The 27,565-nt window shown below is 35.5% G+C and overlaps 1 protein-coding gene across 1 annotated transcript in view; it reads right to left on the reverse strand.

Annotated features, from left to right (window-relative positions):
• Window positions 1-27,565, reverse strand: part of CA10 (carbonic anhydrase 10) — an 845,692-nt gene that overhangs the window by 479,461 nt on the left and 338,666 nt on the right. Inside the window, 1 exon segment of the mRNA NM_001079609.1 lies at window positions 18,147-18,289. Within this exon segment, the coding sequence (NP_001073077.1) occupies window positions 18,147-18,289 (143 nt within the window).

Here is a 27,565-nt window from a genome sequence, read left to right on the forward strand (position 1 = left end):
AGGTAAGAAACCATCCACACACAAATATGATATCAAAACCAGCAATCATGAGGACAGTACAAATACTGGATATTGGAAAAGCATTTGAAATTAAGATACCAGCAACCAGCAACTTAAAACAATCATATATATATATGCAATATTACATATTAAAATATATTAAATTAAGTTATATATATAATATATTATATGCAATATATAAATATTATGTATAATTATATATTTAATATTTATATTAAATTTTATATTAAAGTTATATAAAATATAAAATATATTAAATTAAAATATTAAAATATTATATATATATATAATATAACATATATAAATTAAGATACCAGCAACCAGCAACTTAAAACAATCATATATATATATATATATATATATATATGCAATATACATATCCATAACTGCATTAAATGTAAATGGATTAAGTGTTCCAACCAAAAGCCATACACTGTCTGAATAGAAACAGAAAGTAAGAACAGAACAGAAACAGAAAGTCTACAAGAAACCCACTTCAGATCTAGGGACACATACATACTGAAAGTGAGGTGATATAAGAAGGTATTCCATGCAAATGGAAATCTAAGAAAGGTGGACTAACAGTACTCAGATCAGACAAATTGGGTTTAAAATGAAGGCTATTAAAATAGGCAAAGAAGAAAACTACATAATGATCCAGGGATCAACCCAAGAAGATATAACTATTATAAATATAAATGCACACAACATAGGAGCACATCAATATATAAGGCAAATTCTACTAGCCATAAAAGAAGAAATTTATAATAATACAATAATGGGAAACTTTAACACTCCACTTATGTCAATGGAAAGACCATCCGGACAGAAAATCAATAAGGAAACACAGGCCTTAAGTGGCACATTAGACCAGAGGGACTTAATTTATATGCACAGAGCATTCCATCTGAAAGCAGCGGAATACACATGTTCTTTTCAAGTACACATGGAACATCCTCCAGCATAGACCAACATGCTGGCCACTATGCAAATTTCAATAAATTTAATAACATTTAAATGATATCAATCATCTTTTTCAAACACAATATTGTGAGATTAGAAATACACTTAAAGAAAAAAAAAACCTGTCAAAAATAAACAATATGTTCCTAAACAACCAAAGGAGTACTGAAAAAAAACTAAGAGGAAATTAAAAAGCATCTAGAGACAAATAAAAATGAAAACATAACATTGAAACCTATGGAACACAACAAAATCAGTTTCAAGAGGGAAGTTTCTAGCAATACAACCTTAACTTGGGAAATAAGAAAAATCTCAAATAAACAGCCTAAACTTATACCTAAAGCAACTAGAGAAATTAAGAACAACAACAACAACAAAAAATCCTGGGCTAGTAGAAGAAAAGAAATCTTAAAGACCAGAGCAGAAATAAATGAAATAGAGAAAAAGAAAGCAATAGCAAAGATCATGGAAACTAAAAGCTGGTTCTCTGAGGAGATAAATAAAACTGATAAATGTTTAGCCAAATTCATCAAGAAAAAAAGGGAGAAGACTCAAATCAATAAACTTAGAAATGAAAAGGATGTTACAGTTAATACCACAGAAATACAAAAGACCTTAAGTGACTACTACCAGCAATTATATACCAATAAAATGGACAGCCTAGAAGAAATGATCAAATTGTTAGAAACATAAAACCTACTAAGATTAAAAAAGGAAGAGCTATTAAATATGAACAGATGAATAACAAGTACTAAAATTGAAACTCTGATTTAAAATTTTTGAAGAAACCAGATGACTTCACAGGCTAATTCTACTGAACATTTAAAGAAGAGCTAAAATTATGGTTTTGAAACTATTCCAAAAAGCTGCAGAGGATTAAATACTTTCAAACTCATTTTATGAAGTCACTGTCATTTTGATATCAAAACCAATGATACCAAAAATATAGAAAAGTACAGGTCAATATCACTGATAAATAGATGCAAAAATCCACAACAAAATCCTAATAATATAAAGCCAACAATTCATTAGCAGAATCACACAGCAAGATCAACTGAGGTCTTTCCCAGATATGCAAGATTTTTTCAATATCTTGTAATCAATCAGTGTGATATATCACATCAATAAACTGAAGAATATAAATCTATGGTCATGTCAACAAATGTAGGAAAAAGGTTTTTACCTAATTCAACAACCATTTATGGTTAAAAATTTTAAAAACAAACAAAACACACACACACAAAACAAAGCTCTTCAGAAAGTGGGCATAGAGGGACCTATCTCAACATAATAAATGTCCATATGACAAACCTACAGCTAACATCATTCTCAGTGGTAAAAAGTTGAAAGCATCTCAACTAAGATCAGAAACATAAAAGGATGTTCATTCATGAGTTTATTCAATATAATCTTGATAGTCCTAGCTATGGTAATCAGAGGAAAAAAATGAAATGAATCCAAATTGGAAGAAAAAAAAAAAAAAAGTAAAGCTGTCACTGTTTGCAGACGCCAAGATGTTGTGCAAAGTTAATTTTCAAGATGCTACCAGAAAACTACTAGAGTCCATCAATGAATTTGGTAAAGTTGCAGGATAAAAAATTAATACACAAAAAATCTCTTGCATTTCTATACACTAACAAAAAGGGAGTAGAAGGAGAAATTAAAGAAATAATCCATTTTAACATCACTTCAAAAAGGATAAACTATCTAGGAATAAACCTACCTAAAGAGACAAAATAACTGTACAGTGGAAACTATAAGACTGATGAAACAAATCAAATATGACACAAGCAGATGGGAAGATGTTTTCTTTGACTGGAAGAATCAATATTGTCAAAATTACTATATTACCCAAAATAATCTACAGATTCAATGTAACCTCTATCAAATTACCAATGGCATTTTTCAGAGAACTAGACAAAAAAATAAAATCTTAAATTTGTATGGAAACACAAAAGATCCAGAAAAGTGAAATCATCATAAGAAAGAAAAACGGAGGTGGAGGAATCATTCTCCCTGACTTCAGGCTATACTACAAAGCTACAGTAATCAAAACAGTTTGATACCTGCTGCATGGTGCAGAATAAAGGGGAAAAAAAATGGCACTGGTAATGGAACAATATAGAAAGTCCAGAGATAAAGCCATGCACTAACAGTCACCTAATCCATGACAAAGAAGGCAAGAATTTATAATGGAGAAAAGTCTCTTCAGTAAGCGGTGCTGGGAAAACTTGATGGCTACATGTTAAAGAATGAAATTAGAACATTCTCTAACACCATACACAAAAATAAACTCAAAACGGATTAAAGACCTACATGTAAGACCAGATACTACAAAACTCTTGCTGCTGCTGCTGCTGCTAAGTCGCTTCAGTCATGTCCAACTCTGTGCGACCCCAGAGACGGCAGCCCACTAGACCCCACCTTCCCTGGGATTCTCCAGGCAAGAACACTGGAGTGGGTTCCCATTTCCTCCTCCAATGCATGAAAGTGAAAAGTGAAAGTGAAGTCACTCAGTCGTGTTTGACTCTTAGCGACCCCATGGACTGCAGCCTACCAGGCTCCTCTGTCCGTGGCAAGAGGAGCATTTTCATTTCCTCCATTCATTTTCTAGGCAAGAATACTGGAGTGGGTTGCCATTGCCTTCTCCGACAAAACTCTTAGAGGAAGACATAGGCAGAACACTTTGACATAAATAGCAGCAATATCTTTTTTGATCTAACTTTAAATTAATTAAAGTAATTACACTTTTATTAAATAAACAAATGAGACCTAATTAAACTTAAAAGCTTTTGTGCAGGAAAATGAATAATCCATTTTACCATCACTTCAAAAAGCATAAAATATCTAGAAATAAACCTACCTGAGGAGACAAAATAACAGTACTCAGGACTAAACAAAATGAAAAGACAACCTACAGAATGGGAGAAAATATTTACAAATTAAATGACCTACAAGGGATTAATCTCCAAAATATACAAACAGCTCATGAAGCTCTATATTAGAAAACAAACAAACAAACAAAAACAGACCAATCAAAAGATGGAGAGAAGACCTAAATAAACAGTTCTCCAAAGAAGACACTCAGATGGCCAAGAAGCACATGAAAATATGACTCAGCACCACCAATTATTAGAGTAATGCAAATCGAAACTACAATGAGTTATCACCTCACACCAGTCAGAACAGCCATTATTAAAATTTTTGCAAAGTATAAACGCTGGTTAGGGTGTGGAGAAAAGCAAATGCTCCTATAATTTTGATGTGAATGTAAATTGGTGCAACCACTGTGGAGAACAGTATGGAGATTACTTAAAAATTAAAGTTACCATTCTTGTTCAGTTGCTAAGTCACATCCAACTCTTTGTGACCCCATGGACTGCGGCACACCAGGCTTCCCTGTCCTTCACTATTTCCCAGAGTTTTTTCACACTCATGTCATACTGATGTCATCGAGTCGGTGATGCCACCCAACCATCTCATCCTCTTTCACCCCCTTACCATATCCTTCAGCAATCCCACTCCTGGGCACTTATCCAGAGAAAGGCATAATTCAAAAAGATATATGCACTCCAAAGTTCATAACAGCACTATAAACAATAACTAAGATATAGAAGCAAACTAAATAGTCATTGACAATTGACTGGATAAAGAAGATGGTGCATGCATATATAGTAGAATATTACCCAGCTATAAAAAATAATTAAATAATGTCCTTTGCAGAAACATGGAATGAACTAGAGATTACCCATACTAAGTGAAGTAAGTCAGATAGAGAAAAATAAATATCACTTATATATGGCATGTAAAAAAATGGTACAAATGAATTATTTATGAAATATAACCAGATTAATGGGCTTCCAGCACAAACTTACAGTTACCAAAGTGGAAAAGCAGACAGAGGAGGAATAAATTTGGAGTTTGGAATTAACATATACACACCACTATATATAAACTAACCAACAAGGATCTATTGTGAAGCACAGGGAACTTTACTCAATATTCTCTTATAATCAATTGATACATGGGAAAAGAATCTGAGAAAGATTGGGTATATGTATATGAATACCCAAATTACTTTGCTATACACCTGAAACTAACACCACAGTGTAAATCAAACATACCCCAGTATAAAATAAAAATCAAATTGGAAAAATTGTCAATATGACTGATTTTACAGTTAATGATTTCCATAATTATGGCAAAATAGTTATTTAATTATAGTAACCTCCATGGGGCTTTCCTAATAGCTTAGTTGGTAAAGAATCTGCCTGCAATTCAGGAGACCCTGGTTCGATTCTTGGGTTGGGAAGATCCCCTGGATAAAGAAAAGGCCATCAACTTCAGTATTCTGGCCTGGAGAATTCCATGGATTGTACAGTCCATGGGGTTGCAAAGAGTCAGACACGACTGAGCAACTTTCACTTCACTTCACTTCACCTCACTTCTTCACTTCAACCTCCATTTAACTTCTATATATCTATGTTCACTTTTAATCTTTGATGATGTTTATTGTTTTATTTATAATCTTACAAGAAATACATTTTCATTGAAGGTAACAACATACATAAGAAAACAAGGCAAAAACAAATTATCACTTATAATCCCCATCTCTGCAGAGACAAACATCATTAGCATTTTGATGCATGTCCTTCAAGTGTCTACATACTATTTTTTTAATTGACGTAAAATAAACATATTATGTTAGTTACAAGTGACAAAATATGATTTGATGTTTCAGTACATTAAAAATTATCCTCATGATATGTCTAGTTATCATCAGTCACTATACAAAGATACTAAAATATAATTGACTATATTTCCCATACTATACATTTCATTGTATGACTCATTTTGTAACTGGAATTTTGTACATTGAATCACCCTCAGCTATTTCACTCATCCCTCAACCAATTTGTTCTCTGGTAACTATCAATTTGTTCTCTTGTATCTATTCATCTGATCTGTTTTTCTTTTTCTTTTTTTTAACGTTTGTTCATTTGTTTGTTCATTGTATTTTAGATTCCAGGTATAAGTGGAATCACATGGTATTTTTCTTTCTGTGACTTATTTCATTTAGCATAGTGCACTCTAGGTCGAAAATACCACTCCCCTTTATGGCTTTCCATTGTACAGATACACCTTATCTTCTTCATGTATCTATAGATGAACACTTAGGTTGCTTCAACTATCTTGATTATTGTAAACAATTCTACTATAAACATAGAGATGCACATATCTTTTCAAATTAGTATTTTGGTTGTCTTTGTAAAAATACTCAGAAGTAGAATTGTGGGTTTAATTTGCATATCTCTGATGATTTGTGATGTTTAGCATCTTTTCATGTATCTGTTGGCCATCTACAATGGCACCCCACTCCAGTACTCTTGCCTGGAGAATCCCATGGATGGAGGAGCCTGGTAGGCTACAGTCCATGGGATCCCTAAGAGTTAGACATGACTGAGCGACTTCACTTTCACTTTTCACTTTCATGCACTGGAGAAGGAAATGGCAACCCACTCCAGTATTCTTGCCTGGAAAATCCCAGGGACAGAGGAGCCTGTTGGGCTGCCGTCTCTGGGGTCGCACAGAGTCGGACATGACTGACAACTTAGCAGCAGCAGCAGCATGTGTCTTCTTGAGGTAAATGTCTATTCAGGTTCTCTGCCTTTTTAAAAAATTGGATTGCTGGGTTTTTTTAATGTTGAGTTATAAAAGTACTTTGTATATTGTGAATACTAACCCTCATCAGATACATCATTTGCAAATATAGTCTCCTATTAAGCCAGTGGCTTTTTAATTTTGTTGAGAGTTTTGTTCTCTATGCAATAGCTTTTTAGTTTCAATAATCAAATTTGTTTAATTTTTCAGTTTCCCTTGCCTAAGGAGACATATGCAAAAAAAAATATATATATATATATATATCGCTCAGGCCAATGTCAAAGAATATATTACCTATGCTTTCTTCTAGTTTTGTGCTTTATGATTCTACATTTAGGTCTTTAATCCACTTTGGATTTATTTTTGTGTTTGGTGTAAGAAAACAGTTTCCTTTGACTCTTTAGTATGGAGCTGCTCAATTTTCCCAATGTTATTTACTGAAGAGGCTGTCTTAATCCATAGTTTATTCTAGTTTCCTTTTTCACAGATTAATTAACCACAGGTGCATGGATTTATTTCTGGACTTTCTATTCTGTCCCATTGATCTATGCTTCTGTTTTTGTGCCAGTACCATACTATTCTGATTACTACAGCTTCATAGAATGGGTGAAAATCAGGTGCATGAAACCTCCTGATTTGTCCTTTTTGTCAAGATTATTTCGTTGTTTGAGATCTTTTGTGTTTGCATACAAATTTAGCAATAATTATTTGTTCTGGTTCTAGGAAAAATGCCATTTGTATCTTTGATAGGGATTGTATTGAATCTGTAGATTGATTAGGTAGTATGCTCATTATAACAATATTAATTCCAATCCATAAATATGGTATACCTTCCCAATTGTTTTTGTCATGTTCAATTGGTTTAGTAAATGTCTTCCAGCATTTTGAGTATAGATCTTGTACCTTTTGGATTAGATTTATTCTTAAGTATATTATTTTTTCAAGCAGCTGTAAATGGGGTTCTTTTTTAAATTTCTGTTTCTGATAGTCTGTTGTTAGTTTACAGAAATGCAAAAAAAAAAAAAGAAAAGAAAAGAAATGCAACACATTTCTGTTTATTGACAATATATCTTGGATCCTTAATGAATTTGTTTTTTAGTTCTCACTTTTTGTTTGTGTCTTTAAGATTGTCTCTATATACTATCATGTCACCTGCAAATAGTGACAGTTTTACTTCTTCTTTTCCAATTTGAACTCATTATTTTTCTTCTCTGATTGCTGTGGCTAGAACTTCTAACAATGTGGTGATAGAGGGCATCCTTATCTTCTTCCTTACAGGAAATGCTTTCAGCTTTTTACCACCGAGCATATTAGCTGTGGGCTCATCATATATGGCCCTTATTGTGCTGTGGTATCTTACCACTGTACACACATTGTTGGCAGTGTTTAGCATAAATCGTTGTTGAATTTTGTTAAAGGCTTTTCCTGCATCTATTAAGATAGTCATATGATTTTTCATTCTTTGTTTTGTTAATGTGATATATCATGTTGATCAATTTGTAGATATTGGGCCATGCTTGAATCCCTGCAACAGAGTCCACTTGATCATGGTGCATGATCCTTTCAATATATTGTTGAATTTGGTTTGCTAATATTTTGTTGAGAAATTTTCCACCTATTTTCATCAGGGTGATATTTGATACTAACTTTCTTTTTTCATGGAGTCTTCCTCTGCTTTTGGTATCAGGGTGATGTTGACCTCATAGAGTAAGTTCAAAGGTCTTCCTTTCACTTCAAATATTTTCTAATAGTTTGAAAAAATAGTTGTTAACTCTCCTTTAAATGTTTGGTAGAATTGAGCTGTGAAGCCACCTGGTTCATCTGTGAAGCCATTTTGTTTTTTGGGAATTGTTTAATTACTGATTCAATTTTATTACTGATAATCAGTCTGCTCATATTTCCAATTTCTTCCTAATTCAGTTTAGGAGATTGTTCATTTCTAGAAATGAATCCATTTCTTCTAGGTTATTCATTTTGTTGGCATATAATTTTTCATAAGGTTTTTTTACATCTTTGTATTTCTGTGGTGTCAGTTTGACTTCCCTCTTTTATTTTTGTTTTTATTGCTTTGGTTCATCTCTCTTTTTTTATGATTCTTGCCAAAGTTTATCAGTTTTGCTTGTCTTTTCAAAGAAAACCATTGTGTTTCTCTATTTTATTTCTGCTCTAATCTTTGTTATTTCTTTCTTTCTACTACCTTCATTTTTTTTCTTCTTTTTCAAGTTTCATTACATGTACAGATGGACTGTTTATTTGAGGGATTTTGTTTGTTTCCTGAAGAAGGCTGCATCACTACAAACTTCCCTCTTAGAACTGCTTTATTTGGGTCCCATAGATTCTGGACTGTGTATTTCTATCTTTATATGTCTTCAATCTTTTTTTTTTTTTTTACATTTCCTTTTGATTTTTTTCAGTAACCAATTGGTTGGTTTAGTATCATATTGTTTAGACTCCTTGTGTTTGTGACTTTTGCAGTTTTTCCTTCCCCTTTTAGTTGATCTGTAGTTTCAAACTTTTTTGGTCAGAAATAATGCTTGATGTGATTTAAAACTCAATATTTTTAAAAAAAAAATTTTTTGTTCATTTTGATATTTGGCAAAACTAATACAATTACGTAAAGTTTAAAAATAAAATAAAATTAGAAAAAAAAATAAAAATAAAAAAAATAAAAAATAAAATTTTTTGTGGCCTAACATATGATCTATTCTCAATAATGTTCCATATGAGTTTGAAGATAATGTGTATTATGCTACTTTCAGATGAAATGTTCTATATATATCTTTTAATACTATCTTATACAGCATATTATTTATGGCCAGTGTTACTGATTTACCATCTGGATGATCTGTCCACTTATGTAAGTGAGATATTACTGTCTCCTATTATCATTGAGTTACTGTAAATTTCTCCTTTTAATATATATTTATATTTGTTTTATGAGTTTATGTGCTCCTATTTATATTAGGAGCTTCTACCTATTTTAGAAAATTGTTATATCTTCTTCTTTGATTTAAGTCTTGATCATTATATAATGTCCTTCTTTGTCTCCAGTTACAATCTTTGTTTCAAACTCTATTTTTTTTCTGATGGAACTATAAGCATGCCTGTTTTTCTTTCCTTTTCATTTGCAAGGAATACTTTTTTCCATCCCTCATTTTTAGTTTGTGTGTGTCTTTAGATCTGAGGTAGGTGTCTTGCAGGCAGAAAATATATGGGACTTGTTTTTTATCTGTTTACCCACTGTATGATTTCTGATTGAGACATTTAGTGCATTTAACTTTAAGGTAATAATTGTTAAGTATGCAAGCATCACCATTTTAAAAATTATTTTGGGATTGCCTTTTGTGGTTCTTATTTGTTCCTTTCTTCTTTTGATCTCTTCTCTTGAGATTTGATGACAATATTTAGCACTATGCTTGGATTCCGCTATTGTGTGTGTGTGTGTGCATGTATCTGCTATCAGTTTTTGGTTTGTGGTTACCATGAAGTTTTTATATAGCAATATATGATTATTTTAAGATGATGAGTTCTTCACTTCAAATGCATTGTAATAACCTTCATTTTTTACTCCTCATACTTAATTTTTTACCTCATATTTTATATCTTTCTAGTTTGTGTATTTCTTAACTATTTATTATGGATATAGATAAATTTACTACTTTTGCCTTTTAACTTTCCTACTAACTTTCTAGAAGTAACACCAAAAAAAAAAAAAAAAGTGAATTTCATCATTGAGGATTGGAATGAAAAAGTAGGAAGTCAAGAGATACCTGGAGTAACAGGCAACTTTGGCCTTAGAGTACAAAATGAAGCATGGCAAAGGCTAACAGTTTTGGCAAGAGAACACCTGGTCATTGCAAACATCCACTTCCAGCAACACAAAAAATAAGTCTACACTTGGATATCACCAGATGGTCAATACCAAAATCAGATAGACTATATTCCTTGCCAGCAGAGATGTAGAAGCTCTATATAGACAGCAAAATCAAGACTGGGAGCTGACTGTGTCTCAGATGATGAACTTATTGCAGAATTGAGATGTAAATTGAAGAAAGTAGGGAACACCACTAGGCCATTCAGGTACGACCTAAACCAAATCCCTTACGATTATACAATGGAAGTGACAAATAGATTCAAGGGATTAGATCTGATAGACAGAGTGCCTGAAGAACTATGGATGGAGGTATGTAACATTGTACATGAAGCAGTGATCAAAACCATCCCCAAGAAAAAGAAATTCAAAAAAGCAAAATGGTTTTCTGAGGAGGCCTTAAAAATAGCTGAGAAAAGAGAATGTGTGAAAGGCAAAGGAAAAAACGAAAGATATATACCCACCTGAATTCCAAAGAATTCAGAGTTCCAAAGAATAGCAAGGAGAGATAAGAAGGCCTTCCTATGTGAACAGTGCAAAGAAATACAAGAAAACAATAAAATGGGAAAGACTAGAATCCTCCTCAAGAAAATTAGAGATACCAATGGAACATTTCATGCAAAGATGTGCACGAGAAAGAACAGAAACTGTATGAACCTAAAAGAAGCAGAAGATATTAAGAAAAGGTGGGATGCACACAGAAGAACTATACCAAAAAAAAAAAAAAAAGATCTTAATGACTCAGATAACCATGATAGTGTGATCATTCACCTAGAGCGAGTCATCTTGACGTATGAGGTCAAGTGGGCTATAGGAAGCATCACAGTGAACAAAGGTAGTGGAGATGATGGAATTCTAGCAGAACTACTTCAATCCTAAAAGGTGATGCTGTTAAAGTGCTGCACACAATATGCCAGCAAGTTTGAAAAACTGAGCAGTGGCCCTAGGACTAGAAAAGATCAGTTTTCATTTCAATTCCAAAAAAAGGCAATGCCAAAGTATATTGAAACTACCACAAAATTGCACTCACTTCACATACTAGCAAAGTAATGCTCAAAGTTCTCCAACTAGATGTTCAAGCTGGATTTTGAAAAGACAGAGGAACCAGAGATCAGATTGCCAACATCCATTGGATCACAGAAAAAGCAAGAGAATTCCAGAAAACCATCTACATTTGTTTCATTGACTATGCTAAAGCCTTTGACTATGTGGATCACAACAAACTGTGGAAAATTATTAAAAAGATGGGAATACCAGACAACCTTAATTGCCTCCTGTGAAACCTGTATTTAGATCAAGAAGCAACAGTTAGAACTGGACATGGAACAACAGACTGGTTCCAAATCAGGAATGGAGTATGTCACGCTGTATATTGTCACCATGCTTACTTAATTTCTATGCAGAGGTACATGAAGTGAAATGCTGGGCTGGATGAAGCACAAGTTCAAATCAAGATTGCCAGGAGAAATAATAATAACCTCAGATATGCAGATGACACTACCCTTATGGCAGAAAGTAAAGAAGAACTAAAAAGCCTCTTGATGAAAGTGAAAGAGGAGAATGAAAAATCTGGCTTAAAACTCAACATTAAAAAAACTAAGATCGTGGCATCCAGTCCCATTACTTTATGACAAATAGATGGGAAAACATTGGAAATAGTAACAGACTTTATTTTCTTGGCTCAAAAATCACTGGAGATGGTGACTGCAGCCATGAAATTAAAAGAAGCTTGCTCCTTGGAAGAAAAGCTATGATCAATCTAGGCAGCATATTAAAAAACAGAAAGATTACTTCACTGACAAACATCCATCTAGTCAAAGCTATGATTTTTCCAGTAGTCATGTATGGATGTGAAAGTTGAACCATAAAGAAGTCTGAGTGCAAAATAAGACATGATGCTTTTGAAATGTGATGTTAAAGAAGACTCAAGAGTCCCTTGGACTGCAAGGAGATCAAACCAGTCAATCTGAAAGGAAATCAGACCTGAATATTCCCTGGAAAGCCTGATGCTGAAGGTTCAAATTTTGGTTATCTGATACATAGAGCCAATTTGTTCCAAAAGGCCCTGATGCTTGGAAAGTTTGAAGGCATGAGAAGAAGGGGACAACAGAGGCTGAAATGGTTGGATCATATCACGGACTTGAGTTTGAGCAAGCTCTGGAAGATGAAGACAGGGATGCCTAGTGTGCTGCAGTCCATGGGGTCACAAAAAGTCAGACACGATTGAGTGACTGAAAAACAACAAAAATAGGTAGTTTTATTAATGGGTGATCTCTTTTCTTTATAGTATATTTTCCTTTGCCAATGAGATTTTTCCTTTTGCAATGTTCATATTTTTAGTTGTCATCTTACGTGCTTAGATAAGTCCCTCTAACGTATCTTGTAAAGACAGTTAGTAGTGCTGAACTCTTTTTTGTTTTTCTTGTCTCTAAAATTCTTTCTGTCATCTTCAAATTTGAATGATAGTCTTGCTGGGTAGAATATTCTTGTTTGTAGGGTTTTTCCTCTCATCACTTTGAATATATTGTGACACTCCCTTCTGGCCTATGCAGTTTCTGCTGAAAAGTCAGTTGATAGACTTACGAGAAGTCCTTTATATGTAACTAGTTGCTTTTATCTCGTTACTTTTAATATTCTCTCTTTATCTTTATATTTTGCTATTTTAATTACAGTGTTTTATTGTGGTCTTCTTTCATTTTATCTTCTTTGGAACTCCTTTGCTACGTGGACCTGAATCTGTTTCCTTTCACAGGTTAGGGAAGTTTTCAGCTATTATGTCTTCAAAAAAGTTCTCTGCCCCTTCTCTCTCTCTTCTCCTTCAGCCCCCTATACTAGTGGTCTTGAGACCACTAGAGTGCTTGATGTTGTTTCAGAGGTATCTTAAACTACCTTCATTTTATAAATATTTTAAAAACTTTTTTTTGGTTCAGTTAGGGTGATTCCCACTACTCTTTTCCAGTTAACTGATCCATTCCTTTGTATCATTTCATCTAATGTGATTCCTTTCACTGTACACTTATTTTTTAATATATTTTTTAATTGGAGGTTAATTACTTTACAATATTGTATTGGTTTTGCCATACATCAACATGAATCCCCCACAAGTATACACTTGTTCCCCATCCCGAACCCCCCTCCCTCTTCCCTCCCCGTACCATCCCTCTGGGTCACCCCAGTGCACCAGCCCCAAGCAACCAGTATCAGGCATTGAACTTGGACTGGCAATTCATTTCATATATGATATTATACATGTTTCAATACCATTCTCCCAAATCATCCCACCCTCTCCCTCTCCCCCAGAGTCCAAAAGGCTGTTCTATAAATCTGTGTCTCTTTTGCTGTCTCGCATACAAGGTTATAGTTACCATCTTTCCAAATTCCATATATATGCGTTAGTATACTGTATTGGTGTTTTTCTTTCTGGCTTACCGCACTCATTTTTAAGTTTAAGTTGATTTTTAAATTTAATCGTTTTTAAATTGTATTTTTAAATTAAATTTTAGTTCTATTTGGTTCTTTATATTTTCTAATTCTGTTACATTTCTCACTGTATTCTTCCTTTCTTCTCCTGAGTTCACTGAGTATCTCCATGGCTGTAGACTGCTTATCTCCATTTTGTAAACATTTTTCCTGAGATTTTGTCTTGTTCCCTCTTTGATACATATTTCTATTTCCTCATATTGCCTATTTTCTGTATTTATTTCTAGTGTTAGACAATTTGGTTACTTTACCTGATTTTGGAGAAGTGGACTCATGTAGGAGATATTCTATGGAGCCTATGAGCACATTCTCTTCTGGTCAGCAGAGCTATATGCTCTAAGAGTGCCCTCTATGTGGCACTGTCTGTTGTGTCAGGGCCAACTACTTTGTTGACCTTCACAGCCAGACATTCTTGGAGCTCATCTTCTTGGTACAGGACACCTTAGTTGGTGAGCTTAATGTGTGGCTTGGACCTCTTTCTCCTTGGAGAGAAGCTCTGCATTTGTTATTGTTCTCCTGTTTATGGGTTGCCTAGAAAGGGGTATGGGTCTTGACTATATTATGTCTCCACTTCTCATACCCATTTCATTGTAGCTCTTTCTTTATATCTTCAGTTATGGAAAATCTTTCAGCTAGTCTTGAGGTTCTTGTTGATAGTTGCTCTGTAATTGTAACTTTGGTGTGCCCATGAGAAGAGGTAAGCTCAGGGTCTTCCTATTCCTCCATCTTGGCAACATTTCTCCCCAAAATAGGATTATTATATGCATATGCAATGCAAACATGTGTGAGTATTGTTTGAAAGCATGCTTATTTTGGATTTTGTCCATAAGAGTCCTATGTGTCAGATATGAACAACTGGAATAAAAAGTACCTTTGCTTAAAAACTACCATTGTAAATAAGCAACTTGAAAGGTAAAAGCAATCATTTTTCACATATCATAAATACCTTTTATTGTATCAAGGCATGATTATACCTTGATTTTCATCTATTATTACTCTTTGCATTCCTGTGTTCACATTGAATTTCAGCCCTAACAAAAAACAAAATGAAAACAAAAAGCAGAAAAACAAACAAATAAAACCTGTAATTCATCATCTGAGCCTTATGCCAGGTCAAATATGTTCAAACAAATATAGTAACACAGTCAGGTACTGCATCAAAGCGGCTTCATGGCTTTGTAAATCCAGTTCATTTAAACATGAAAAAGAATGATGCTTGTGGATAAAAGTGTCAAATAAAACACATGATGACTGGGATGGATTTTCCACGTTGATACCCAGCTGATCTTAGACTTCAAAATGTTGCAGCCTTCCCAAATTCTACGACACCTCCCAATCTTGCAGGGAGGTTTTTAAACCTTTTGAGTTAGATACACGTTTCTTTGAGGAAAATCTAAATTCAGAGCCACTGATTTGAAACTTCACTTCCAAAATAAGCCCCAATTCAGTAAGTAGCATCTCTTAAAAGACTACAAGCATGATTTAACTATTGTCTATCAAGTTCAGGTATTTTATTACCCATTAGTATATCCAACTACCATTTATATTTTATTTTTGTCCTTTCACAAATGCAAAGGATATCATCAGACAGTTCTCAGCTCTTCTAATAGCTGACAACACAAATCATGTCAGATATAAAATTAACACCATCAAAAGTAAATATTTCAAAAATTCCAAACTCTAATGCATATAAAAGTTAACTTGGACCAGGAACACTTCACTAAATTGAAAATGTATTTTAAAAATCACATAATAACAAAAAAACACTGAAAAGCAACATAATTTATGAATGATTTTCAACTCCAGCTATCTCTCATTCTCTTTTTCTCCAATACATTTTAGAGAGAAGTTGTCTTAATTTTGTTTTGTTTTTTAATTTCTCTCACATTAAGGTTTTCCTCTAAGATGGTATGATGAAAAATGAAACTTACATATTCACTATTTGTGTTAGCTTAATTCCTATTCTATTCCTCTCCCTATGTACCATCTACCCAATAATGCTTTAAATCCTTGCATACCCTTATGAAAAAATCCATTTATTTAACATGGCATGAGGATCTCACCTCACATTACTCTTTTTTTTTTTTTTAATTTAATTTTATTTTTAAACTTTACAATATTGTATTAGTTTTGCCAAATATCGAAATGAATCCACCATAGGTATACCCGCGTTCCCCATCCTGAACCCTCCTCCCTCCTCCCTCCCCTACCCTCCCTCTGGGTCGTCCCAGTGCACTAGCCCCAAGCATCCAGTACCGTGCATCGAACCTGGACTGGCAACTCGTTTCATACATGATATTATACATGTTTCAATGCTATTCTCCCAAATCTCCCCACCCTCTCCTTCTCCCACAGAGTCCATAAGACTGATCTATACATCGGTATCTCTTTTGCAGTCTCATACACAGGGTTATTGTTACCATCTTTCTAAATTCCATATATATGCGTTAGTATACTGTATTGGTGTTTTTCTTTCTGGCTTACTTCACTCTGTATAATAGGTTCCAGTTTCAACCATCTCATTAGAACTGATTCAAATGTATTCTTTTTAATGGCTGAGTAATACTCCATTGTGTATATGTACCACAGCTTTCTTATCCATTCATTTCATACTTATCTCCTCATTAACTCCTCTTCAGTCTCTGTTCTTCAGCCTCTCTCACCATCTTTCAGGTAATCCTGGAATTCAGGTACCAACCTTCTGTCTACTTTGTGTGTGTGTTTGGTTACATTTTTAAAATTTTCACTTTGCCTGGGGTACAGTTATTCCCTCAATCACCCTCTTCAAGAAAGAAAGAATGATTGAATACTCAAAATTGCCTTTTTTAATATACTGGTCAGGGAACCTATACATGGTTACAATGACTTGAATGATCAACTTTTTAGAGAAAGGTATATATTGCATCCAATTCAAGTTCCCCTTAGGGTTTGCAAAAATGAAACTGTGAATGGAAGAATAACTAAGGCAGGTTAGTTTTTTAAAGAATCAGAACAATAAACTACATGAAATAAGGTCCTTTTTATAGGACCTTTTTATAAAAATGCTTCCTAAGTCATATTTAAAACAGCGTACAAACTCTACTTAGCTAAATAGTATCAATCACAAGAAGATCTTTTAAAACTTGCTTTGTGACCTGAATCAAAGTTGCTAACAGCATTTTGATGGGCCATTTGACTTTTCTGTATATGTGTGAAAACTACATGACAAGAAAAAAAAAAAATGTCAGAAAGCAAAAAGATTGCTTACAAACTTGTGGTAATCAAGGTGAACCGACTGCATAAGGGTGTAGAAATCAGACCCCAAGGAGCCCAAACCCTGGAAAATCAGTTACTAGCAATAGCAAAAGTTATCCATAATTTTAACCTCAGTTTCTTATACATAAATGATTTTCCATTTCTCTTGAGTTCACAACAGCTAAGTCACCTTCAAACATAATTTTCTGTAGTTTTTTTTTTTTTTTTCTACCTTCAGCAACCTATTCAATAGTAAAAGGTAACAAAAGAAATGCTAGATTCCTGTGATGAAAAGACTCCATGGACATTATACTCTTCTACAAACAAAGGTGAAGCTTATCATGGAGGGGGGGGGAGGTAGGGGGGAGGAAAGGAGGGATGTTGGTATGAGAATGGGAATCATAGTTCAGAATTTCTATGCACAAGCTAGGATTCTTAGCCAGGAAGCCCCAGTAAGATTAATTATTGATTTTCTCATAAACCACCTAAGGTGGTGGTTGTTTGTTTTTCCTTACAGGATGATAAATGTATGATTTTACTTTTGATAAAAAGATTTTCACTTTGTTGAGGTTAAAAGAAGCCCCAGTAAAGAGGTTTCTGAGTGGAAGAATTTCCCAGCATGATATTTAGTGGCAGCAAATACTGTTTTCTGACTTTCCTTCATGGGCTTCCAAGGGATAGGACTTCAGGAAATATCCAGGGAGTACAAAGAAGTAATAAGAAACATGGAAATTGACTGTGTAGAGAGAAAAAGCATGATTAAGACATATTTGTTAGCAATAGACCTGAAGTCTGTGATATTACTCCTGGGTGGAAAGACAGACTCATCACAGAGATCAAGGACTAGAAGTTTGGCTTTCAGAATCAACATCTCCCCTATCCTCAACTTCACAATGGAAGCAACATGGCTACTTACCTTCCTGCCCCCAGTGTTGATGCGAAGGGGTGTTAGAAAGGGATCGAAGATCATATGACTAGTCTCTATGTTGACTGGTGACTGCCGTTTCCCCACAGAGCAAAGATTCCAAGCTGAGTTCACCAATCCCCAGAAAGAAGGAACTAGAAACAGGAAAAAAAAAAAAAAAAGTAGAATCAAGCTGGGTGGAAGGCTGGAGAAACAATGTAATAAGAACTATGGCACGAAAGTCATAAAATCAGAGAGCCGTACAATGTTCCTCACCCATAGACATCCTTGGGTGTCATTATGGCAGTTTCCTAGCCTGAATCTTGGTCAACTTCTCTAAGTCTTACCTTAATGATATCTTAAGATCAGAGATTCTTATTTCAGACCCATTTATCCTGTGGCCTCTTTGATGGGTACAGTCAAAATTAATACCTTAATAAGAAGATGGCATAGACCAGCCACATCACCTGTTCATAGATATATGTTTTTTTTCCTAAGTCGCTTCAGCCGTGTCCGACTCTGTGCGACCCCATAGACGGCAGCCCACCAGGCTCCGTCGTCCCTGGGATTCTCCAGGCAAGAACACTGGAGTGAGTTGCCATTTCCTTCTCCACTGGTCATATTGAGGTGTACTAAATATTTAGCAACTCCTAGCTGATACTTTGCTTCTTTGTTTGACAGGAATGATATAGGAATCAACCTTGTCCTAGAAAGCATTCAACATATACAAGGCATTATTCTATATGTTGTCAAGACCAAACTGAGGGAGTGATTATTTTATGAACCCGCCAATATCAGGGGCTTCCCAGGTAGCTCAGTGGTAAAGAATCCACTTGCCAATGCAGGGACTCAGGTTCAACTCCTGGATGAGGAAGATCCCCTGGAGAAGAAGATGGCAACCCACTCCAGTATTCTTGCCTGGAGGATCCCATGGAGGGAGGAGACTGGCAGGGTCCAGTCCATAGGGTCGAAAAGAATCAGCTACAACTAAGCAACTGAGCATGCATGCATGCAATCAATGCCAAACAACAGCTTGGCAACTTGACTTAATGTAACAGCAGCTGAAGGATGTGTTCATTGATAAGCAGATAAGGATGGAATTGAGTACTGAATGGAAATATCTGAAAGGAAACCATCCACTTATTTTCAGTGTCATATTAAAGAATCTATTAAATAAATTTCTGTCCTATTTCCAGTCATATTTTACTCTCTTTAAGAAAGTTAGCAGAATAGTAGTGTAGCTAGCCTACTAATTTTATATCAGTGACGATCAGAAGCTGTTACTTCAACCTTTCCCTGCGCCCTTAGTATCTCTTTGGATCCATGTGTCATGCCTCTGACATTATATGGTCATCATTAATTCATCCATCTATCACATCCATCAGCAGTACAGTGAACTATTATTGCATGTCCATTGCTGAGTTAGGTTGAATTTTGAAGGCAGATACATGTAAGAACAATTACTGCACTGGGGGTAGGGAACAGTATGCAATTAAGTCACGTGTGTATAAAACTCTAGAAGAGGAGCACCAAAGCCTGCAGCAGAGGAAGTAAAGAACATGAGCCTAACAATATAGAGCCACAACCCTCTCAAAAATACCTACTTTCTCAGGAACTCAAACTAAATACAGCTTTTAATTTACAGCAGTCATCATTCCTTCCCATGCCATGGGTGAAGAAAACAGGCAAGAGAGGAATATGGCAAATATCTGCCAAAGATACTGTGAAAGAGACAAGTATTGGGCTGGACAATATGTCTAATCTCATCTAAATTCAAAATTCTATAACCCTTTTAACTGTTACAGCAATTATTGTGTAGAAGTGGGAGAAGAGATAAAAACAATTTCCTTAGAGCCTTAGAAGAATGCGTCAACATCAAAATTAGGTGGACTTTATTGTGAAATATGGCAAATAACTTAATTTGTATAAACCCATGGTAATAAGCCTCTGGTAGCTCCATTCCCTTCAGTTTAAAAAGTTTGAATTAACTTTCCAGTTATAACAGATTTTCAAAATGGCAGCAATGACCAGTTTCAGAAGGAGAAAGAGAAGGACAAGGAGGAGAAGAAGTAGATAGGAGAATATGTACATGTTGTTCCTTAGAACTTTCATTTCCCATCATTATTTAAGTTATGTTATCACTGCAAGTCACTTTATTATTAGAAGGTACCGTGACCCAGCAAAATTAAAATTTTAAGGAAGCTCTTGCATTAAAAATATGTTTGAAAAAATATAAACTATCATCTCTAAAATGCTCTTTTAAATTCACTGAATTTTATATTTATTTCTCAATCATTTCAAGATTACTATAAAAATAAAGCCTCCATCAATGCATATTCCTACCTGTTTTCATCAGTGATGTACATAAACAGGGCCAATGTGAGGATCCTGGGGATATATTCATGGCACTGCCACAAATTAGCTGTGTTACCTTAGATAGTCATTTACTCGGGCTTTTGTTGGTATCTCTGGCCTCAGACATAGGCTGAATAATAGACTCCTCCAAAGATGTCCACATCCAAACCCCAGAACCTGTGAATGTGTCACCTTATGTTGTAAAATATACTGGGAAGAAATTACTAAAACTAATTAATCAATTATAAATTATTACTAATAAGCATCTTGAGATGCATAGCTTACATGGATTATCTGGGCCCAACAAAATAACAACAGTCTATTTTCAGAGAGAGGTGTAGAAAGGTCACAGATACAGAGAAAATATTTAAGGATGGAAAAAGAGGTCAGAGAGGTCAGGAGAGGACTAAGAAACATGAGCCAATGAACACAGTTGGCCTCTACAAGCTGGAATGGGCAAAGCAACAGATTCTTCATCTAGAGACTCCAAAAGGAATGCTGACTAGCCTGATGACACTGAGACTCATTTCACACTTCTCACCTCCAGAACTTTAAGATAATACATTTGTGTTGTTTTATGTCACTAAGTTGCTATAATTTGTCAGAACCACAACAGGAAACTAATACAATTCCCTTTCCTATGATGTCTTAGGAATCTTCCTTGGAAGGCAGATGTGTGTGATCAACATAGTAACAGCTGGTACATATTGCATTTTCAATACTCTCATGAAAATTATTAACAAAAAGAATCCAACCCCATAAATGCATTGTGCTGCTTTTTTATGGCAGTGTGGGTGGGCAGATGTTACTGTGTTTCTTTTTTTTTTTTTTAATAATTTATTTTAATTGGAGGCTAATTATTTTACAATATTGTATTGGTTTTGCCATACATCAACATGAATCCTCCACAGGTACACACGTGTTCCCCATCCTGAACCCCTCTACCACCTCCCTCCCCATCCCATCCCTCTGGGTCATCCCAGGGCACCAGCCCTGAGCACCCTGTATAACGCATTGGACCTGGACTGGAGATTCATTTCACATATGATATTATACATGTTTCAATGTCATTCTCCCAAATTATCCCATCCTCGCCCTCTCCCACAGAGTACAAAAGACTGTTCTACACATCTGTGTCTCTTTTGCTGCCTCGGCATACAGGGTTATCATTATCGTCTTTCTAAATTCCATACATATGTGTTAGTATACTGTATTGGTATTTTTCTTTCTGGCTTACTTCACTCTGTATAACAGGCCCCAGTTTTATCTACCTCATTAGAACTGATTCAAATGTATTCTTTTTAATGGCTGAGTAATACTCCATTGTGTATATGTACCATTGCTTTCTTATCCATTCGTCTGCTGATGGGCATCTAGGTTGCTTCCATGTCCTGGCTATTATAAACAGTACTGCGATGAACATTGGGGTACACATGTCTCTTTCAATTCTGGTTTCCTCGGTGTGTATGCCCAGCAGTGGGATTGCTGGGTCATAAGGCAGTTCTATTTCCAGTTTTTTAAGGAATCTCCAAACTGTTCTCCATAGTGGCTGTACTACTTTGCATATCCACCAACAGGCTAAGGGGGTTCCCTTTTCTCCACACCCTCTCCAACATTTATTGCTTGTAGACTTTTGGATAGCAGCCATTCTGACTGGCATGAAATGGTAACTCATTGTGGTTTTGATTTGCATTTCTTTGATATTGAGTGATGTTGAGCCTCTTTTCATGTGTTTGTTAGCCATCTGTATGTCTTCTTTGGAAAACTGTCTGTTTAGTTCTTTGGCCCATGTTTTGTTTGGGTGGTTTATTTTTCTGGAATTGAGCTGCAGGGGTTGCTTGTATATTTTTGAGATTAATTCTTTGTCCATTGGTTCAGTTGCTATTATTTTCTACCATTCTGAAGGCTGTCTTTTCACCTTGTTTATAGTTTCTTTTGTTGTGTAGAAGCTTTTAAGTTTAATTAGGTCCAATTTGTTTATTTTTGCTTTTATTTGCTATATTCTGGGAGGTAGGTCATAGAGGATTATGCTGTGATTTATGTCGGAGAGTGTTTTGCCTATGTTCTCCTCTAGGAGTTGTACAGTTTCTGGTCTTATGTTTAGATCTTTAATCCATTTTGAGTTTATTTTTGTGTATGGTTTTAGAAAGTGTTCTAGTTTAATTCTTTTACAAGTGGCTGACCAGTTTTACCACTTGTTAAAGAGATTGTCTTTTCTCCATTGTATATACTTGCCTCCTTTGTCAAAGACAAGGTGTCCATAGGTGTGAGGATTTATCTCTGGGATTTCTATTTTGTTCCATTGATCTATATTTGTGTCTTTGTGCCAGTACCATACTGTCTTGATGACTGTGGCTTTGTAGTAGAGCCTGAAGTCACGTAGGTTGATTCCTCCAGTTCCATTCTTCCTTCTCAAGATTGCTTTGACTATCAGAGGTTTTCTTTGTATTTCCATACAAATTGTGAAATTATTTGTTCTAGCTCTGTGAAAAATACCGTTGGTAACTTGATAGGGATTGCATTGAATCTATAGATTGCTTTGGGTAATATACTCATTTTCACCATATTGATTCTTCTGCTCCATGAACACGGTATATTTCTCCACTGGTGAAGGAAATCAAAGAGGGCACTAATATATGGAGAAATATACCATGCTACTGTGTTTCATTAATAAACTTCACACCCCAAAAGTACCCCTATAAAAACACAAACAGTGGAAGTTTTATACGAACATCTGATTTGCTTTTAAATTGGGCATGGCATTCTTTATGACAAAAAGTTTCAGGGTTTTATACATCACTGAACTGCTAAAGCCTGTTTGTCTTGTTCTAACTACATGCTTAGACAATTGAGAATCACTCTGTTTTGTTCAAGTGTACCATTATCTTCATTTCTGAAAGGGTATCAAAGTTTATTCACCATTGGATTACTCATTTTAAGTTAGCCAGAAATTAATGATCTTTCAGAAACCAAAGCCGCCTTAGAGGTCATCTAATCTAAATGGCTACAGTGGAATGAAAGCCATAAGGGGAGAGAATGTCCTCAGCTCAAAACCAAACAGCCAGGGAGAGGTAGGGAAGGACAGAGTAAGCATCAGTACTCAGGTCTCAAGACTCAAACTGCTTGAAATCCCTTGGTACCTAGCAGTTTTCATACATGAGCAGATTATCAGAATCAGGGTTTCAGTGTTAAGTTGTTGTTGTGGCCATTGTAAAACTTTTGCTGCCATTTCTTTTTGGTAAAGCAAGAGGAACATTAATGTCTAGACTCCAGTTGAAATCAATTTAAAGTGCAAAGGTTCAAATCAGTTGCTTTACATATCAATCATTCCAAAAAAGTTTAGGACTTTAGAAAACCATTCTACTGTAGGTGGGTAGAATAAGCTTTTGTTTCATGTAAGAAAAGATGTGTTTAATCTTCAGGGCCCCAAGAAGACCTAATGGGGATGACTGCTCATGAAGAACTGGACTGATGAAAGAAGTCAGTGCTCTTAGAATCACTGTATGTGTTGAGACATAATTAATGGGTCAAACCAGTCCAGGGACCTCAGGTGAAAAAAGGACCTAGAATAGGTCTACAAATGTGGTGTTAATCTAGGTTCTAGGGAAATGCTATAAGAGGAAGGCTGTGAAAACAGAACAAGGGGTGCCCATACTTATTCAGTCCAGTTGCTCAGTAGTGTCCGACTCTTTGCTACCCCATGAACCATAGCAAGCCAGGCCTCCCTGTCCATCACCAACTGCCAGAGTCCACCCAAACTCATGTGCAATGAGTCGGTGATGCCATCCAACTATCTCATCCTCTGTTGTCCCCTTCTCCTCCTGTCCTCAATCTTTCCCAGTATCAGGGTCTTTTCAAATGAGTCAGCTCTTTGCATCAGGTGGCCACAGTATTGGAGTTTCAGCTTCAATATCAGTCCTTCCAATGAACACCCAGGACTGATCTCCTTTAGGAAGGACTGGTTGGATCTCTTTACAGTCCAAGGGACTCTCAAGAGGCTTCTCCAAAACCACAGTTCAAAAGCATCAATTCTTCAGTGCTCAGCTTTCTTTATAGTCCAACTCTCACATCCATACAAAACTACTGGATAAACTATAGCCTTGACTAGATGGATCTTTGTTGACAAAGTAATGTCTCAGCTTTTTAGTATGCTGTCTAGGTTGGTCATAACTTTTCTTCCAAGGAGTAAATGCCTCTTAATTTCATGGCTGCAATCACCATCTGCAGTGATTTTGGAGTCCAGAAAAATAAAGTCAGCCACTGTTTCCACTGCTTCCCCATCTATTTGCCATGAAGTGATGGGACTGGATGCCATGATCTTAGTTTTCTGAATGTTGAGCTTTAAGCCAACTTTTTCACTCTCCTCTTGCACTTTCATCAAGAGGCTCTTTAGTTCTTCTTCACTTTCTGCCATGGAATGAGCCTGTGGATTTTACCTGCAGAGCAAATCTGGGCAAATGAACTAAGGCTTCAAGATTCAGAGTAAGAAACTCTCCCTCTATGGATTTGTGCAGAGCTCTCAGTTATCCCCAGACTTTTAATACTTAACTATGCTCCATATTTTTGATCCTTCAGGTTTATAAACACCTGATATTACCCTTGGAAAGAGAAGTGTCTTTGTAGAATGCTAGGAGAGTTTCTATTCCCAAATTTAAAGAATCACTGCTGAATTATTTTTCTAACTCCCATGGTTGCCCCAGTAAAAATTTTAATTTTCTGCCATTTTTTTATTTTGTTAGTTATTTTTAAATTAATTTTATTTTACAATATTGTACTGGTTTTGCCATACGTTGACTTGAGTGCACACGTGTTCCCCATCCTGAACCCCCCTCCCACCTCCCTCCCTATCCCATCCCTCTGGACCATCCCAGTGCACCAGTCCCAAGCACTCTGTATCATGCATCAAACCTGGATTGGAGATTTGTTTCACATATGCTATTTTACATGTTTCAATGTCATTCTCCCAAATCATCCCATCCTTGCCCTCTCCCACAGAGTCCAAAAGACTGTTCTATACATCTGTGTCTCTTTTGCTTCCTCGCATACAGGGTTATTGTTACCTTCTTTCTAAATTCCATATATATGCGTTAGTATACTGTATTGGTGTTTTTCTTTCCAGCTTACTTCACTCTGTATAATAGGCTCCAGTTTCATCCACCTCATTAGAACTGATTCAAATGTATTCTTTTTAATGGCTGAGTAATACTCCATTGTGTATATGTACCACAGCTTGCTTATCCATTCATCTGCTGATGGACATCTAGGTTGCTTCCATGTCCTGGCTATTATAAACAGTGTTGTGATAAACATTGGGGTACATGTGTCTCTTTCGATTCTGGTTTCCTCAGTGTGTATGCCCAGCAGTGGGATTGCTGGGTCATAAGGCAGTTCTATTTCCAGTTTTTTAAGGAATCTCCACACTGTCATGCATTGGAGAAGGAAATAGCAACCCACTCCAGTGTTCTTGCCTGGAGAATCCCAGGGATAGGGGAGCCTGGTGGGCTGCCGTCTATGGTGTTGCACAGAGTCGGACACGACTGAAGTGACTTAGCAGCAACACTGTTCTCCATAGTGGCTATACTAGTTTGCATTCCCACCAACAGTCTAAGAGGGTTCCCTTTTCTCCACACCCTTTCCAGAATTTATTGCTTGTAGACTTTTTTTTTTTTTTTAATTTTATTTTTAAACTTTACATAATTGTATTAGGTAGACTTTTGGATAGCAGCCATTCTGACTGGCGTGAAATGGTACCTCATTGTGGTTTTGATTTGCATTTATTTGATATTGATCGATGTTGAGCATCTTTTCATGTGTTTGTTAGACATCTGTATGTCTTCTGCCCTTTTAAAAAAAGCATCAGTCATTATGGCTTGTTGGCTATGGAGGTGTCATTTTCTAGCCTGACTGATACAACTTACTTTTGAGGAAAATGTGAATGTAAATAAAGTAAAATAGAGTGAAAATTAATTAGTGGACAACTTGTCTGAAATGTCTGAATGGCATCATCTCTAGAATCCTTTTCACACAATCTTTTAATTTACATATAAACTAGAACACACACCAGACTTAGAAAGCTTTGCAAATTAATTTTCACAGAGCCTAAACAAATGGAACTTAACTGCTTCATCACAGCTATTTGTTATCTTGCCAAAACATTTCCCTGTGTTAATGCTGTCGTTGTATCATAAACTACAAATTCCAATAGTCTCTTGGCTCTGGATCTAGTGAGCTATACAGTATGTGCAGTGACTGTGATCTCAGCTGCTTAAAGCATGAGTCTTGGAAAACTCAAAGTGAAACCTATCAGCTGCTTTTTCAAAAACAAGTAAAACAAAAAGCTCAAGTTAGTTTATTAACACATCATGGTAACTCCCAGATAAAACCAAAAGTCTCCCACTAGAAAGAAATAGTTTGAGAGAACAATGAACTAGAGGGATTAATTCTGATAGAGTTAAAATTTATCTTGGTGGCATTTTTATCCTAGAAAAGAATCTCTAAACTCAGATTGAGCTTTTAGGCATCCTCCTTATTCATCTGTCCTGAATTGTCATTTGTCATTTCAGCAGAATTTCCAGAGACCCTGCTGTTATGGTAGGGAGTTTGGCAGTTGGAATTAATTTATGGAATTTATGGGACTCACTAAATTCTATGGAAACAAAACAGACTCAATTGAAAAGTGTTTATTGGCAACCTATTATGTGCCAAGCATTAGGCTTGATACTGAGAATTCCTGCAGCAAATATTTACTGAGGACCTATGCTATATGCCAGGCAATGTCATAATTTCTGGGTAGTCAGCAATAAATAAAACAGATATGGTTCCTGCTCTCATGATCCTGCCATCTAGTGAGGAATATGGGAGATATTGTTCATCTTATTGTTTATCTCCAAGTTTATATATGCATATACATGTAATAAGAACTATTTGTAAGTATGTTCTAGAAACAAAACAGTTATGAATTATAGAATATAGTATGGATGGGTAGATAACCTAGATAGAATGGGAAGAAATAATTTCTTTGGAAGTGACATCTAACAGACTCTCAAAGGACTGAGAGCAGTTACTCTTGGAAGAAT

This window comes from Bos taurus, chromosome 19 (assembly GCF_002263795.3).
Source record: "Bos taurus isolate L1 Dominette 01449 registration number 42190680 breed Hereford chromosome 19, ARS-UCD2.0, whole genome shotgun sequence".
Classification (NCBI taxonomy): domain Eukaryota; kingdom Metazoa; phylum Chordata; class Mammalia; order Artiodactyla; family Bovidae; genus Bos; species Bos taurus.